General features: G+C 48.3%; 2 protein-coding genes across 2 annotated transcripts in view; both read left to right on the top strand.

Moving 5' to 3' along the window:
- The first annotated feature begins 1103 nt into the window (after nucleotides 1–1103).
- Nucleotides 1104–9577, top strand: LOC137893693 (transcriptional repressor CTCF-like). Its single transcript, XM_068739119.1, has 15 exons — nucleotides 1104–1272; nucleotides 1355–1491; nucleotides 1565–1684; nucleotides 1786–1965; nucleotides 2069–2293; nucleotides 2366–2528; nucleotides 2785–2955; nucleotides 3054–3187; nucleotides 3294–3414; nucleotides 3662–3811; nucleotides 4785–4945; nucleotides 5560–5742; nucleotides 5816–5945; nucleotides 6023–6262; nucleotides 7609–9577. Exons 1-15 carry the CDS (start codon nucleotides 1104–1106, stop codon nucleotides 7854–7856), a joined length of 2532 nt encoding a protein of 843 aa, XP_068595220.1. The 3' UTR covers nucleotides 7857–9577.
- Nucleotides 9578–10693: 1116 nt separating this feature from the next.
- The window catches only part of LOC137893559 (capping protein, Arp2/3 and myosin-I linker protein 2-like), a 37185-nt gene continuing 31643 nt past the window's right edge, over nucleotides 10694–16235 (top strand). Inside the window, 9 exon segments of the mRNA XM_068738968.1 lie at nucleotides 10694–10721; nucleotides 12378–12484; nucleotides 13034–13084; nucleotides 14202–14261; nucleotides 14506–14627; nucleotides 15126–15223; nucleotides 15328–15398; nucleotides 15647–15720; nucleotides 15954–16029. Of these exon segments, the coding sequence (XP_068595069.1) occupies nucleotides 10694–10721; nucleotides 12378–12484; nucleotides 13034–13084; nucleotides 14202–14261; nucleotides 14506–14627; nucleotides 15126–15223; nucleotides 15328–15398; nucleotides 15647–15720; nucleotides 15954–16029 (687 nt within the window).

The raw sequence follows: 16235 nt of genomic DNA, 5'->3' as shown, positions 1-16235 counted from the left end.
TACCGGAGTCGTAATGAGACTCAGTGTGTCGAGGCCCTTCCTGTAAAACTATCTGCTGTGAGCAGCGTAGACCAGCGGTCCCGAACCTTTTTGCTGCCACGGACCGGTTTCATGGCGGGCAATTTTTTCACGGCCGGCGGGGGGGGGGGGGGGTTAAATAAAAAAAAGAATATAATCTTACCAGTAAACTTTATATTATGCACTTGTAATAACTATTAAACGAGTATTACACCAATATCTACTCACCATTAGTTGTGGTCTCAATAATTGCTTCGGTCCTTCATGTTCACGTTTTATTTAACGAAGCTAATCAGCTGGAGATAAACCCGTGTTTTAAGTCTGACTCCTGGTTTGTCTGTGAAGGTTTTCTTTTCTTGGAGGTCATCGGCACCTCTCCTTCCTTCTCAGTTGGACTTTCCCATTAGCAAAGAAGCTCTCCAAAGACATTTCTGTTTTTAGTAACGCATCACGTAAAGCATGAAAATTCACAGGCGAATGTTACGCTGGCCAAAATCCGGTCGTTTTTCAAAATAAATCACCTTTTAGACGCCAATGATCGATACATTAGTTATTCTTTCTGTGCGGCCCGGGAACAAATGGCTCACGGACCGGTACCGGGCCGCGGCCCGGTGGTTGAGGACCACTGGCGTAGATGACATCTCTGTCCTCAAACACTGAAACAGTCTGAGAGTGAGCTGAGGATGGACACAGCTCGAGCACGTGCTGCCTCCTCTGAATGATTCTCTGTATTCTATTACTGCTCTTAAAAATATATTTTAAATGTAACAGAGAGCCTTCATTCATAAAATGGTGCTTGTTGGGAAATAGTTTGGATGCTCTGTTAAACAGAGTTTTAAATATTGATCGTTTCATCATCCTTTTTGACATTTTCATCTGAAAATGGTAGAATGAGAATATTTCTTGTTCCACCTCTTCAGCTTGATTGAGTTTTGTAAATGTCTGCTTACTGTGATGCTGGTCAGGAGGAAACGAAGACAGAGAAACGTGGAATTATCTCCAAGCACCTCTTTAGGACGCAGCGCAGGTAGCAGCCGGAGACGCTACGGTGATTTGATAACGTCGTATTTCAGTTCCCACCCAGGATGGACGAAGGGCCGACGGAGGTCGTAGGTGCGGTGGAGCTCCCCGCCAAAGACTTCCCCTCCATCCAAGCTGTTCATAGCCAGGACGCTCTGGTGGCTGACCTGCTGCAGCAAGCTGCAGAGGCTGGGGGCGTGGTCGAGGGACACGCCGGAGTCATCCTGGAACAAGGTCCAAACGAGCTGACGGGACACGTTCGTGGCAATTTCTGCACACGAAGGCAAGACGGTCGTTCTTTGTCGTTGTGCAGCAGGCCATGGAGGAGGAATGGTAGCAGCCCACCAGCACTTGATGAGGGCTGGGGTGGCGGTTGCTGTGGACGGTGGGGCGAGTGTGGAGATGATGGTCATGGACTCACTGGATCCCACCCTGCTGCAGATGAAGACGGAGGTGCGTCTAAGCCTGAGGACACCGAGCGTGTCTTACAATGTCCATTCCACTAAAGTCGGGTTTTGTTTTTTAGGTCATAGATGCTGCGATTGGTGATCCTTCAGCGGCGGTTGGTGGTGTCGGGGGGGCGTCGGGTGCCGCGCATCAAGCGACTGTGACCACGGTGGATCAGACCCAGATCATAACCTTACAGGTCGGTAATGTTATGTTCCACGGGCGGCCTGTGAGCCTGTTTATGCAAATGACTCCGAGTCTTTGGGCATGCGTTTGACTCGGGGTCTCCTCTGTCTCCAGGTGGTAAACATGGAGGAGCAGGCAGCTCTCGGTCTGGGGGAGCTCCAGCTGGTCCAGGTACCGGTTTCTGCCTCTGCGGTGGAGGCCCTACAACGAGGCACCTTCGTAGACGCCACTGCTATGCCGAAGGACGGCGACCCGGTCATCTGCCACACGCTGCCGCTTCCTGAAGGCTTCCAGGTGCTCGTCCAGACACGAGAATCTGTAGACTTTACATAAACAACTTGTTATTGTCATCAGATAATCGAAACCAGCGTAGTTTGAATGAACATTTAATGTGCAGGTAGTGAAGGTTGGGGCCAACGGAGAAGTGGAGACGGTGGAACAGGAGGAGGAGGAGGAGGAGGGAGTCGAAGGCCAGCCCGTGGAAGAGGAAGACGAAGAGGTGGGGGACCAGCTGTTGGAGGAAGGAGAGGAGGAGTGCGTTCAGCCGGTTAATGAAGACCCAACCTGGGCTAAAGACCCAGACTATCACCCCCCATGTGGAACTGTGAAGAAGACCAAAAAGGTGAGATAGGTGGAGAACGAGGTCCAACGGTTTGGGTGGAGAACGAGGTCCAACGACTTCCTGTCTGCTCAGTGGAAGAAGAGTCGTCTGCGTTACGCCGAGGGAGACAAGGGCGTGGACGTGAGTGTCTATGACTTTGAAGAGGAGCAGCAGGAAGGCCTTTTATCTGAGGTCAACGCTGAGAAAGTGGTGGGCAACATGAAACCACCCAAACCCACCAAGATCAAGAAGAAAGGTGAGCCCCCCCCAATCCGATCGATCAGAGCACGCTGCAGACCCACTATCTCTCGTGTCCTCTCACTCCGTCCAGCCGCTCTCGTGTCCTCCCTCACTCCGTCCAGCCGCTCTCGTGTCCTCCCTCCCTCACTCCGTCCAGCCGCTCTCGTGTCCTCCCTCCCTCACTCCGTCCAGCCGCTCTCGTGTCTTTCACTTCACCAGTGACGGCGCTACGCACTGCTGCTGAATAATTGTGTGTTTTTTATGTTGACTAGGAGTGAAGAAGACGTTTCAGTGTGAATTGTGTAGCTACACGTGTCCTCGACGCTCCAACCTGGACAGACACATGAAGAGCCACACCGATGAGAGACCTCACAAATGTCACCTGTGTGGACGAGCCTTCAGGACGGTCACCTTGCTGAGAAACCATCTGAACACGCACACTGGTATGTACTGAGTCGCACCTTTCGAGACGCTCGGAGAGGAGACGGCGCTTTCCAGTCCGGCGCTTCAGTTACTGGTGTCTTGGTCTTCTTTTTATTAGGGACCCGTCCACACAAGTGCACAGACTGTGATATGGCGTTTGTTACCAGTGGGGAGCTGGTTCGCCATCGCCGCTACAAACACACACACGAGAAGCCCTTTAAATGCTCCATGTGTGACTACGCCAGCGTGGAGGTGAGGCGTCGGACGAGAGCAGGGGGACGTTGCAGCGCTACTAGCGACGGCTCTGCCTCTGAGCTTCGGCGTGCGCTGCAGTCCTCTGACCAGTAACTGTGTGCAGGTGAGCAAGTTGAAGCGGCACATTCGTTCCCACACCGGAGAGCGTCCGTTCCAGTGCAGCCTGTGCAGCTATGCCAGCAGAGACACGTACAAGCTGAAGAGACACATGAGGACGCACTCAGGTAAAGCGATGGCCTTCACTGCTGTCACGTAGAGGAGGAGGACAAAGTGGTCTAGAACTAGTAGTTTCATTTTGGCAAAGACCTCAAAAAAGTTTGTGTTTGTATTTTGTTGAGCCGTTAGCGGGAACCGAGGGTTCACCCTCACCATCCGGAGGTAAAGGGTTAAAGCGTTTCACCCCTCCTCTGTTGTTCCGATCTCACAGGTGTCTTGTTTTATTGACGCGTAACGACATGAACTTGTTCCCAGGAGAGAAGCCCTATGAGTGCTACATCTGCCACGCCCGATTCACGCAGAGCGGAACCATGAAGATGCACATCTTGCAGAAACACACAGAGAACGTGGCCAAATTCCACTGTCCTCACTGCGACACCGTCATCGCACGCAAGAGTGACCTGGGTAACACACAGCTACACACAGTAACGCACAGCTACACACAGCTACACACAGCTACACACAGCTACACACAGCTACGCACAGCTACACACAGCTACACACAGCTACACACAGCTACACGCAGCTACACAGCTACACACAGCTACACACAGCTACACAGCTACACATTTACACACAGCTACACACAGCTACACAGCTACACATTTACACACAGCTACACACAGTAACGCACAGCTACACACAGCTACACAGCTACACACAGCTACACACAGCTACACACAGCTACACACAGCTACACACAGCTACACACAGCTACGCACAGCTACACACAGCTACACACAGTAACGCACAGCTACACACAGCTACACACAGTAACGCACAGCTACACACAGCTACACACAGCTACACACAGCTACACACAGTAACGCACAGCTACACACAGCTACACAGCTACACACAGCTACACACAGCTACACACAGCTACACACAGCTACACACAGCTACGCACAGCTACACACAGTAACGCACAGCTACACACAGCTACACAGCTACACACAGCTACACACAGTAACGCACAGCTACACACAGCTACACACAGCTACACACAGCTACACACAGTAACGCACAGCTACACACAGCTACACAGCTACACACAGCTACACACAGCTACACACAGCTACACACAGCTACACACAGCTACGCACAGCTACACACAGTAACGCACAGCTACACACAGTAACGCACAGCTACACACAGCTACACACAGCTACGCACAGCTACACACAGCTACACACAGTAACGCACAGCTACACACAGCTACACACAGCTACACACAGCTACACACAGCTACACACAGCTACACACAGCTACACACAGCTACACACAGCTACACACAGCTACACAGCTACACACAGCTACACACAGCATGGACGGCCAGGTCGTCGACTTCCTGCCACGCCTTTCCTCCCGTCTGCAGGTGTCCATCTTCGCAAGCAGCACTCCTTTATTGAAACTGGGAAGAAATGCCGTTACTGCGACGCCGTGTTCCATGAACGATACGCCCTGATTCAGCATCAGAAGTCTCACAAGAACGAGAAGAGGTTCAAGTGCGACATGTGTGACTACTGCTGCCGCCAGGTGCGTGTGTGCGCGTGTGTGCGCGTGTGTGCGCGTGTGTGCGTGTGTGTGCGTGTGTGTGTGTGCGTGTGCACGTACAGCTGTGTGGATGTGCCGCCTTGTCACTCAGACTTCTATTTTGTCATTTAAAACATTCACCTTCCAGTGCAAGCGACGACACAAAAGCAGACAGTCGGCTAAAACGGCATGAAAGTGCAAATGACTTTGAACATGGTACAGAAAGTATATGTGATTAACAGGCAGGGGTGTGTGTGTGTGTGTGTGTGTGTGTGTGTGTGGAGAGCGGGGTTGAGTGGACAATATAGTTTGTGGCAGAGAAAAGCCAAAGTGTGATTATTGGCGGAACAAATTTAAAACATTTCCAGAGAACTCTAATCACTTTGAGTTGGACACTCAGTTCCAATCGATTAATAATTCAGGAACCATAACCAGAAAAAAAAGAAAAGAAAGTTGGAGCATTTTATTTTGTAGGGTCTGACGTGTTTAGAGTACTTTGTCTCCCTCTGAATGTCACCCCAACCTATAAAGGACAAGCGATAGTTGGACATGGACATGGGGACATAACTGTCTCTGTAAGGGATTTTTAACTGGGTCTTCTATGCCTCTGGGTCCAGGAGCGCCACATGGTGATGCATCGTCGGACCCACACCGGAGAGAAACCGTATTCCTGCAGCCGGTGCGAGAAGACCTTCAGACAGAAACAGCTGCTGGACATGCACTTCAAGCGCTACCACGACCCCAACTTCGTCCCCACCGCCTTCGTCTGCCCCAAATGCAGCAAAACCTTCACTCGCAGGGTAAGGACCGTCCTCCTGTCCTTCTGCGCAAGCTAGGAGCGTAGAGTCAACACGCTGACGCGCGTCTCTACAGAACACCATGGCTCGCCATTCAGACAGCTGCATCGGTGAGGCGGAGGACGAGAACGGCGCTCCAACCCCAAGGAGAGGAAGGAGGGGAAGGAAGAGGAAGATGAGGAATAGGAGAGATGAGGACGATAGCGGTGAGGATTGGTGCAGGCGTTTTGTTCCTCTGTTGGGATTAGTTTGTCCAATGGCTGCATTCGTTGCTGTGCTTCAGAGGAGGATCATATCGAACCAGACGAAGACGAAGAGGCCGAGGGAGAGGAAGAATCCTCCCTGCTGCAGGAGGAGGAGGAGCCCGAATGCATGGAGCTGGACCAGGCCCCCGCCGCCATCCCAGTACCAGCGCCTGATGAGCCGCCGGTCAAGAGAAAAAGAGGTCGACCCCCAAAGAACGCCCCCAAGCCCCCGACGGCCAGCAAGTCAGCCCGGGTGGCTTCCAAGATGCCTGCCTCTGGTGAGAACACTGTTCCAAACGTGAACTGCTGCCCTCTGCTGGTTGCTGTTGATCACTGCCCATCACTAGGTTCCTTCCCATGTTCTACCCTGTGACGGGCCTGACTAGGTTCCCTCCCATGTTCAATTCAGTTTCAATTCAGTTTTATTTCTATAGCGCCAGATCACAACAGAAAGTTATCTCAAGGCACTTTACAGGATTAGCAGGGAAACACAGAACCCAACTTGACCCACAAGAGCAACGGAGGCAAGGAAAAACTTCCCTTTAACGGGCAGAAACCTTGGACAGAACCTAGGCTCATGGTGGACGGCCATCTGTCTGGCCGGCTGGGTTGAGAGAGAGAGAGAGAGAGAGAGAGAGGGGGAGAGAGAGAGAGAGAGAATGGCAGGTCGGAGACGAGTCAAGGAGATGGATAGGGAAGTGATAGCGAGACAGAGCAGGAGCAGACAAAAACAAAATGCTAATGCTAGCGACGTGGACTTCAGTGTTGAGGGACACAGGTCCAGGTTCTGCAGCACCACGGACAGAAGAACCTGAAAGAGAGAGAGGGACAAACAGCGGGAGAGAGCGAACAAGACTACGGGGAATAGAGACAGATTGCACGCATCTATTTATAACATAAATAATCAGATAAAGGGGGAGGAGCTCAGTGTGTCATGATGTTAAGCCACCAATGCTGCCTAATGACAGCAGATTGATTATACTGATTACTGCATCGATTAGTTATAAGCTTTGTTAAAAAGGAAAGTCTTTAATCTACTCTTGAACATGTTCTACCCTGTGACGGGCCTGACTCGGTTCCTTCCCATGTTCTACCCTGTGACGGGCCTGACTAGGTTCCTTCCCATGTTCTACCCTGTGACGGGCCTGACTAGGTTCCTTCCCATGTTCTACCCTGTGACGGGCCTGACTCGGTTCCTTCCCATGTTCTACCCTGTGACGGGCCTGACTCGGTTCCTTCCCATGTTCTACCCTGTGACGGGCCTGACTCGGTTCCTTCCCATGTTCTACCCTGTGACGGGCCTGACTCGGTTCCTTCCCATGTTCTACCCTGTGACTGGTCTGACTAGGTTCCTTCCCATGTTCTACCCTGTGACGGGCCTGACTAGGTTCCTTCCCATGTTCTACCCTGTGACGGGCCTGACTCGGTTCCTTCCCATGTTCTACCCTGTGACGGGCCTGACTAGGTTCCTGCCCATGTTCTACCCTGTGACGGGCCTGACTAGGTTCCTTCCCATGTTCTACCCTGTGACGGGCCTGACTCGGTTCCTTCCCATGTTCTACCCTGTGACGGGCCTGACTAGGTTCCTTTCCTAAAGGGATGTCCCTCTTGTTGTGTGTTCTAGCGGCAGCCATCGTACAGGTGGAGGACAAGAGCACCGGAACAGTGGAGAACATAATAGTCAAGAAGGAGGATGGTGACACCTCTGCAGCAACACCTCTACAGGAGGGCGTGGCCCTGACTGTGGAGGAGGTGGGGCTAGATGGGCAGGGGGTGGAGACTGTAGAGCTGGCTGTGAACGCGGAGACCGGGGCCATCGTTGCCAACGGCGATCTGACCCCAGAGATGATCCTCAGCATGATGGACCGGTGAACCCGACACACATGGATATCTGATGGATATGGGTACAATTGGCAAACGCTTGATGGCAGCCACTCCTCTCCACTGAAGCTGCTGCACAAAGTTGTGGTGGTAAAATCAGCAACGCACAAGGAGGCGGAGGTGCATGTAAATACTTCTACACAGTTGCTTCACATGTACATCAACCCACACACGGTTTGAACACCTTCATCGCTCCGGGTATCGACCCAAAGCCACATCCTGGCGGGCTCGACCCACACGCTTCACCTTCAGCTGCGTGTGACCTGCGCTCACTGCTCTGCAGACAGAACCTGCGGTACGTTCTCTTCTCTAAGTTGGGTTGTTCTGCTTGTCATGGTTTCTGTAGGACAGTTACAAAAGCGTCATACATGGGCAAAAAGACTGTCATATTAACAGGAGTTCTCATGCCCCCCCCCCACCCGTTTGTGCTGTTTGGCTCCCCACATTGTCGCAGCGTAAACCCGGTTCTACCCAAACCCGGTTTCCCAGCGCCGGTGTAGTGAGACGTTGTTCAGATGTTTCTCCAACCGGTCATTCCAATGATCTCTACTCGAACCTTTATGTAACCCCGATTTTGAACATTCCTTAGACATACATTGATTACACACACACACACACACACACACACAGTTGCCATAGTAAAATGAACGCATTACCGGTGGTCGCATGTAAATACACAAACTGAAGCTTCTGCTTTTGGTTTCTTGTCCCCGTTCTCACTGACGCATTACGAGACGCGTCGGTCTGAAGGGGTTCAGCGTCTGTAACGGTGATGTGGAAAATAACCGCCTTCCTTCCACAGACCCACGAGCCAAACACAGCTTAGTTTCTGTTGCCCATAGTAACGACTTGTCTGCTTTGAGATATGTTTTCTGCCATTCTATCATTATCACTGTGGCTTTCTGTTTATGTCCCGTCTGAACGGTGTCCAGCTGGTTAATTGTGCACAATAACTTTTATTTTGACGGGCTTTCACACAGCTTTTGGAGGCTGCGTTACTTGGTGTGTCCGTCGGTGTCCAGTCACTGCACGTCTTTGATTTCTGTGTCCATCCATTGATCTTAGCCCTCAACCACATGTTAGGATGTGACCATTTTTTCAGGATCTGTTGAGCGGTGGTCACATCATTCATGGTAACATGTTTAATTTTTATAACGATATGAACGCGTGTAGCTTCCAAAGCGACCGCTTTGCTCATCTTTCCAGGCTGTAGCTTATTGTCCATCTTACGATACGAGTGATCGCGTGATCTTGGGTTGCTACAGCTGCGTTTCCTCTGATAATGAAAAGGGAGGATGGGTGGATGTGAGCAGAATCGCCGTCAGTTTAGAGGTCGACTTTAATTCAGAGACCTGGCTGTTAAACGAGTTCATCTCTGACTCGCCTCCATCCATTTCAGAGACTCGTCGACTTTGGTCTGAGTGGTACAAACGCTGGTTCTCGTCCAGTGCTGAGGTCAGAAAGGGTTCCGTCTGGAAACCAATGTTCAGAGCTCCTGTTGAGCAAGAACACGAGTCCTCTCCATGTGATGGGATGGGAGATTGATGTTGACTGTTCCCATAGCAGCAGCATTGGTTTTCCATATAGTGCATTTGTTTCGGCAGTAGACTTGAGTTTTAAGATGGTTTCAAACCTCCTATTTAAAGGCCGAAAAAAACAGCCTTGAAAGTGTCATTTTTAAAGATGAACTGTCCCACAGCTGATGACAAATAAAAGAATCTAATGAACGTGTGACTGCTGCCTCCTTCTGTTCATGGCCGTGAAGACGTTCTCAACTTCTGTAGATCCAATGACCTCCTGTTGTCCTGGGGAGAAAGGATGACCTGCCTGAACTTCATCCTCCGACGGAACACATGTGACTTTAAATTCACAAATCTGGTGAAAATAAAAATCCATTATTACTACTAATAAGGAAAATGGAGTCAAAAATAAACAGGACTCGAGTTCTTTGAAAGTAGCGGACATAACTGCGACCAAGAAGAGCAAAGAAGAATCAAATGGACTTGTTTAAATCAACTCAACTAGCTGCCACAAAGATTAAAGCCAGCGGCTTGTCAGCACGAGAGACACGGATCATATCGTTTCGGCGTTATCGGTCATCCAGGTGGAGGTAAATCACAGCAAAAACGTTCTGTTCTCAATGACTGAGTTCAGATACTAAGGTCGTTTTCACACTGTTTAAAACGATCCCGGACCCGCGTGTCGGAGGGTCCAGATACAAACAGACAATCAGACCCCCCAGGAGTCATTAACGTGCATAAGGTGACGGGTTCGGTTCGGTTGTCTCTGGGCAGTGATTTCAAGACACGCCAGTGCATCTTTAAGCTGTTGTGTGTTTCTGAGGGACAATCAAATGTGAGTAGGAGTTCTCGGTGTTTTAGTTTCCCTTGGTGGTTGGGGGGAGGGGGGGGGGCAGGAATTAGCCTTACACTGTGGCCATTTAAAATGTATTAACAGATTTGGTGAAGCTGCTCATCTCATGTGGTGCATCTAGCTTCTTTAAGTTCACTACAATAGTGACTCACATTAACAGACAGGAAGTTCACGTGCATTAGGGCGTGCACAATAGGTAAGCGAGGGTTTCATGCTGCAGGCACGGCTGCATGCACAGCGAGATCCTGTGATTGCGGTTTGAGGCTGTTCAGCTTCACTTTCATCAGCACCTCCCTCCTCTGCAGCCACGTGAAGCAGGATTCACGTTCTCCTCCCTTCGTTGTGACTCTGGTTCTGGTAATTGGGTGTGACACAGTGAGTGTTGGAGATGGGACTCTGGTGGAGCAGGTGATCACTTCCTCCATCACGACCGGTGTTTTACTGAAGGCTCCGGAATGGACTCCACCGCTCAGAATCTGCAAGGTAAGATGATCCGGCTTCAGCAGCAGCAGCAGCATCCATTGCCGCTATTCTGCAGCTGGTGTTCTTATGAAATAAAACAGGAAAGGAGGTTCAACGAATGAATGACTTCTCCAGTGAAGGCAACCATCATAAAAACCTTAAATGGCTCAGATATTACTGATTACAATGGTTTAGTTATTTTCGTTAGTAGAAATAGCTCGAACGCTGATGTTCCTATAAGCCTGTCTTTTATCAACATGCGTCTTTTAACCCATACACCACCAGACTGATGTTAATGTGTAATACACTCTTTATATAGTCTATTTTAGGCGGCCTATAACATAGACTGCGGGTCTAATCGGCGTTTTCATTTCCCTCAGTGGTTGGAGGCCAGTTAATCAGCCTTACACTGGCTTCCTGTCAAGTTACTAAAACACACACAATGATATCTAATACTACTACTACTGTACTTTCTTCTTGTCCCCTGAGGGGTCGCCAAAGCAAATCAGCATTCTCCACTTCACCCTGTTCTTTGCATCGTCCTCCCCAACACCAGCCACTCTCATGTCCTCCCTCACTACGTCCATGTATCTTCTCCTGGGTCGTCCTCTAGTCCTGTTCCCTGGCAGTTCCATCCTCAGCATCCTTCTACCGATATAGTCCCTGTCTCTCCTCTGGACATGTCCAAACCATCAAAGTCTGGTCTCTCTGACCTTGTCTCCAAAACGTCTAACCTTCACTGTCCCTCTCATTGTCTCATTTCTATATGTGTCTGAGTTGAGCCGGTCCCAAGCGGCGTAAAACTTTACACACGACTTACGATCTCGTCGGTATAAACTCCCTCAATCAGCCCAGAGTTTTTTCATTATCATATTTTTATTTGTAATTTATTAGTTTTAAATCAATTAAATGTTGGTTCTTGTTGTGTTTACATACATTTAAACAAATGTTGCATCAACTGGACTATGAAAAACACCATTAGTCTAGGAAATGTGTGTAATACCAGTAAAAGAGACTCTGACTAAAATACAGCTCACTAACCCATGAATGTGATTTTACCTCTGATCCACGATGAGCTTCATTCCGTTCTCATTTACTACATGATGAACCAGGTTGAACTCGTCTGGTGGATGATGTGGACAGAGCAGTGACAGAGGTACACGATAGGAAGTATAGAAGTAGTTAACAGAGCTGAAGCCATTCAGAGAAGTGACCAGAACTCAATATAAAAGAACTGGCATGTGCCGATCACGTATCTATAGAAGAAACTTAGGGCAAAAAAATAAACATGAACATAGAGGATAATCCTCTTTAAACCTTTTCTAGAATGATGGTTGCAACAGTTATCTCCTTGGGAGTGACCGGGTTGGATAGAATTAGGAATGAGACACTAAGAGGGGCAGAAAAAGAAGACTTATTATCGTTGTTGTTGTTGTTAATGGGGATGGTTTCGTTTTCCTGTTGGTCCTGAGGTTCATGTTTCTGGTCTTGGTCATACTCCCCGAGAGTTCGTTCCCTTTACAATAAAACGCAGCACAGATCAGAATCAAATCGCTGCTTCCGGATCAGTAATATCTGCCTCGGTCCAGAAAGCCTCCAGCATAAATGTGATCAGGTTCAGCACACGGGCCGGTCCACCTCAGCCGGTGACAGTGGTTCTGTCTGTGACCTTTGAAGCAGATCAGATCTCAGAGCTGCTGAAGCCTCACAGGGTCTGCCTGGTGACGCCCGTGGTTGTGAACCCCCCTAGCCAATCGTGTGACCGAGCAGTCGACAGGTTAATGGTGAGTAATGGTCCAACTCGTTTTTATCTCTTGATTGTTATATTTCCTATTTGTGGTGTCAGTCCAGTGAACGAAGAATAAATTATCAACTGAAACAAGACTTAGAGTAACCAGCTTCATTCTATCACCATGCGAGTGCTGACTAGACGATAGAAACTCTTGGAATGTTTTGTCGAACAGTTCACACAATATTCACAAGTAAGGTGACTCTCGGTTCCACAGAACCACAGTAGAACCCTCAAAAACCTTGATTACGTGTATGAATTATTCCAAAAGTGGGGTTAACCTCTATTAATTAGATGTTTGATTCTATACTTTATTTTAAACGCTTTTAGAGGCTTAACAGAATATTTTATCTTATAAGGGTATAAATAGCATCTTCTCAAATCAGCTGGGGTCTCGGGCCTCTGGAGGATTCTGCTATCTGACCTCTGACATTTGGCCTGAGTAGATAATGGCTGAATCTGAACTGTTGGGCGCAACATGCAACAACCATGACCCTTCTGGAGGTGGCGCTAAAGGTCTCATCTCTCTCTCTCTCTCTCTCAGGTCCTGAGTCCGTGGAGAGGTTACCTGGTTGGAAACGAACAGCCTGTCAGGGTAAACCACAACTCGCATGAAATATTTGGTTGCATTTTCTCGCTGTTTTGGAAATAGTAAACTAAAGCTGAACTCGCCGGTGTGTTCACGTCTAAAGTAATACCTTGACATACAAGTATAATACGTTCCAGGACCGGGCTCGTACCTCAAATCACTCATATGTAAAATAAAATGTTCCCATATAGAATAGCTGAAAACAATTTAATCTGTTCCAGCATCTAAACACAGCACACAGCAAATCACCTCAGAACATTGGCGTGCTGTGTGGAGTGGGGGGGGGGGGGGGGGGGGGGGGTACGTTGACACTGCATACAGTATTTGTACTTTACACGTACTCTTGCATAAACTTACACATAATAGTTACTTTGGGTTCTCTTCTGATTGAGGATTGTACATATCGTTGATGTACTCCGCTCGTACTGGCGTGTCCCATCACTTACGGACACCACGGTCATGATGATGGATAATTTCTTCATCTTCATCATCATCATGCGTCTTTTCTTCTCACTCCAATGCTCACCTCTTGCTTTCTTTGGACCCGTCACTTACGAGGACTACTCTCAGATACAGCCAAAATTGGGGCGAAGGTGGCGCAGGCGGTTGAGCAGGCTGCCCCGTGATGGAGAGGTCGGCAGTTCAATTCCTGCCTCTGGCCCACGTGTTCACTGTTGTTGTGTCCTTGGGCAAGACATTCACCCACATTGCCTGTGTGAATGTAATGAGCGAGTGAATGTCGGTGGTGGTCAGGAGGGCCGATGGCGCTAATTGTCAGCCTCGCTCCTGTCAGTCTGCCCCGGGGCAGCTGTGGCTACAATAGTAGCTTCACCACCACCAAGTATGGATTGAATGAATAATGCACAATGCGTCTTTGAGTGTCCAGAAAAGCGCTAAGACTCTAAGACGCTAAGACGCATTACTAATATTAAAATTACTGAACGAGTGAAGCGCTCGCAGCGAAACGGCCATTTAGCACCACCAAGTTGCTCGTATCTCAAATTTATGCTCGTGTCTCTGAACACTCGTATGTCGAGGTATTACTGTACATGCGAGGGATCCGGAATGCAAACAGTGTGCATGTATGTCCCTGTGTGTTTTAACTGTGTGTATTTGTGTACAGGTAGAGAGCACCTTCAGTTACCTGGAGATTTGTGCCATCAACATTCCCAGTCTCACACAGGTATACCCTCGTTATCCAAATCTTGCACACTTTGGTATTTAATGGTTTTTGTTGATCATATATAAATTATATATTACCTAGTTGTGGTACGCCACACATTGATCAATGTGAAATATTGCATGTAATTTTTTCCTATTTCAATAAATGTCAAACCAGGGGCGGAGCTTTTTATTGGGTCTGGATGTGCATTGGCAACATTTAAAGGAAATTCTATTCAATATATATATATTGAATATAATTTCAGGTGGTGTTGGAGACGGAGACGCAGCTCCTGTCCTTCAGCATGCTGCATGTTGACGATCTCGAGGCCGTGGTTGGTCACATGACCGCCTCACTGAAGAGGATCTTTCCTGACTCATCTCCAGGGTCGGTCTCTGCAACGACTCAACACACAGTGCCAGTATTACAAACAGTATTAGTACCACTATTAGTAAGAAGACCCAGAAAGAAAGTACTCATGAGTTACTGTGACTCATGAATACAACAACAGAAGAAAGTTTAAATTAGCGATAATTTTTCTTTAATGGCCGATACCGATTGTTTGTAGTCAATGAATAATGCACAATGTAAATAATAATCCAATAAACTCTCATCAAAGAGGGCTTGACCCGCCTCCAGGTTATCTGGTAGGCCTAACCTGCTGCTGCAACTTCTGTTGTTCTACCAGGTTAACCTGAATGCCACAGATCACATGATGTGGCGCTCTGCTCCCTTTCACACATTAAAAACAATGGTATTGGTTTTGTTGTTTGACAACCTCTCTCCGCATCCTGAAGATGATCACACTCCAAAGGGTGCAAGTCTCTTGTAGGAATAAAAAAAAAAAAGCACAAATGACACCCAGTCTCTGCCTTTAAAATTCAGTACGCTGCTGAAGTTGGTTCCTCCAGATCTCAAGCAGAGACTCGTGAGCCACTCGGCGGGACTAGAGGAGCAGCTGGACCGCCAGCCTGGCCCCTGTGGTACGTCAGAGACGGCAGCCTTACGATGTTCTGAGATGCTCTTGCTGCATCTGCAGCTCCAGTAGCTTGTGTATTTGCAGACAGACACTGTTCGTGTTTCACAGGAGGCTTTTCGGATACCTACACTGCTCTGTGTGATTTCAATGAGATGCCATTCAGAGAGGAGATTCACTGGGTGAGTCTGGACTGAACATGAAACCCGCTGATAACACGACGACCAAATCCAACAGGATCCTGCTTCGGAAAATAAGAAACAGAAAAAACAGGAAATACAGTGGAACCTCGGTTCTCCAACAGAATTCGTTCTGTAATATTGTTCAAAAAAACGAACCCATATTGAAATTCAGCCTGCAGTTGTAAGTCATTATTTGTTTGCCTAAGGAGACGCTGCATCATGCTAATCATGGCTAACTGTCTTGGCAGGATGTTGAACACGTCTACTTCATGAACTCCTGCAGACAGTTCAACCTGCAGGACTTCAGCCACTTACCCAGCAGGTGTGACAGCTTGCTGCTCATCACTCCCTTTAATGATGATGATGAATATATTTATTAGATAGAATGTTAGGGTACCATCACAGTCACACAGTAGCATGTATTACAGTAAAAGTACAGTCAAACATCCTGTCTCAGAGGAGCATTTCAAAAAAGCCCTTGCGGTCTTGTTTCCGTTGAAAGTCCTTCGTATAAATGTCTGTGCTTCCTTCTCATTGTTTATCCTCTCCTTTCAGGGACTTGGCATTAGTTGTAGCAGCTCTGTCTTTCAACCAATGGTTTACCAAGATCTACTGCAAAGAACTCAAACTGGTAACGTTTAATATTCACTCATCCATTCTTCTGTTGCTGAAAAATTGAAAAAGTCAGAGTGTGGGTTTCCAAATGTTGGCGTCATGTGCATGTTTAACGTAACACAACTGACTCAAAGTACCGCTTACATGTTTAGAGGCACGTTGTTTTAATTTGCATATACTGTTATTTGTGCATATGTCTAATCACAGTGTAACAGTCATGAG

Source organism: Brachionichthys hirsutus, chromosome 5 (genome assembly GCF_040956055.1).
Source record: "Brachionichthys hirsutus isolate HB-005 chromosome 5, CSIRO-AGI_Bhir_v1, whole genome shotgun sequence".
Taxonomy (NCBI): domain Eukaryota; kingdom Metazoa; phylum Chordata; class Actinopteri; order Lophiiformes; family Brachionichthyidae; genus Brachionichthys; species Brachionichthys hirsutus.
Note: the sequence above shows the minus strand (reverse complement) of the source record. Positions and strands in the feature narration are given on the sequence as shown.

Bases quoted from the DNA above. Each gene is read 5' to 3' on its own strand.
- LOC137893693 (XM_068739119.1), top strand. From the start codon at position 1,104: ATGGACGAAGGGCCGACGGAGGTCGTAGGTGCGGTGGAGCTCCCCGCC. The intron at 1,492-1,564 runs GTGCGTCTAAGC...TTTGTTTTTTAG, and splicing joins TGCTGCAGATGAAGACGGAG to GTCATAGATGCTGCGATTGG. The intron at 5,743-5,815 runs GTAAGGACCGTC...GCGTCTCTACAG, and splicing joins GCAAAACCTTCACTCGCAGG to AACACCATGGCTCGCCATTC.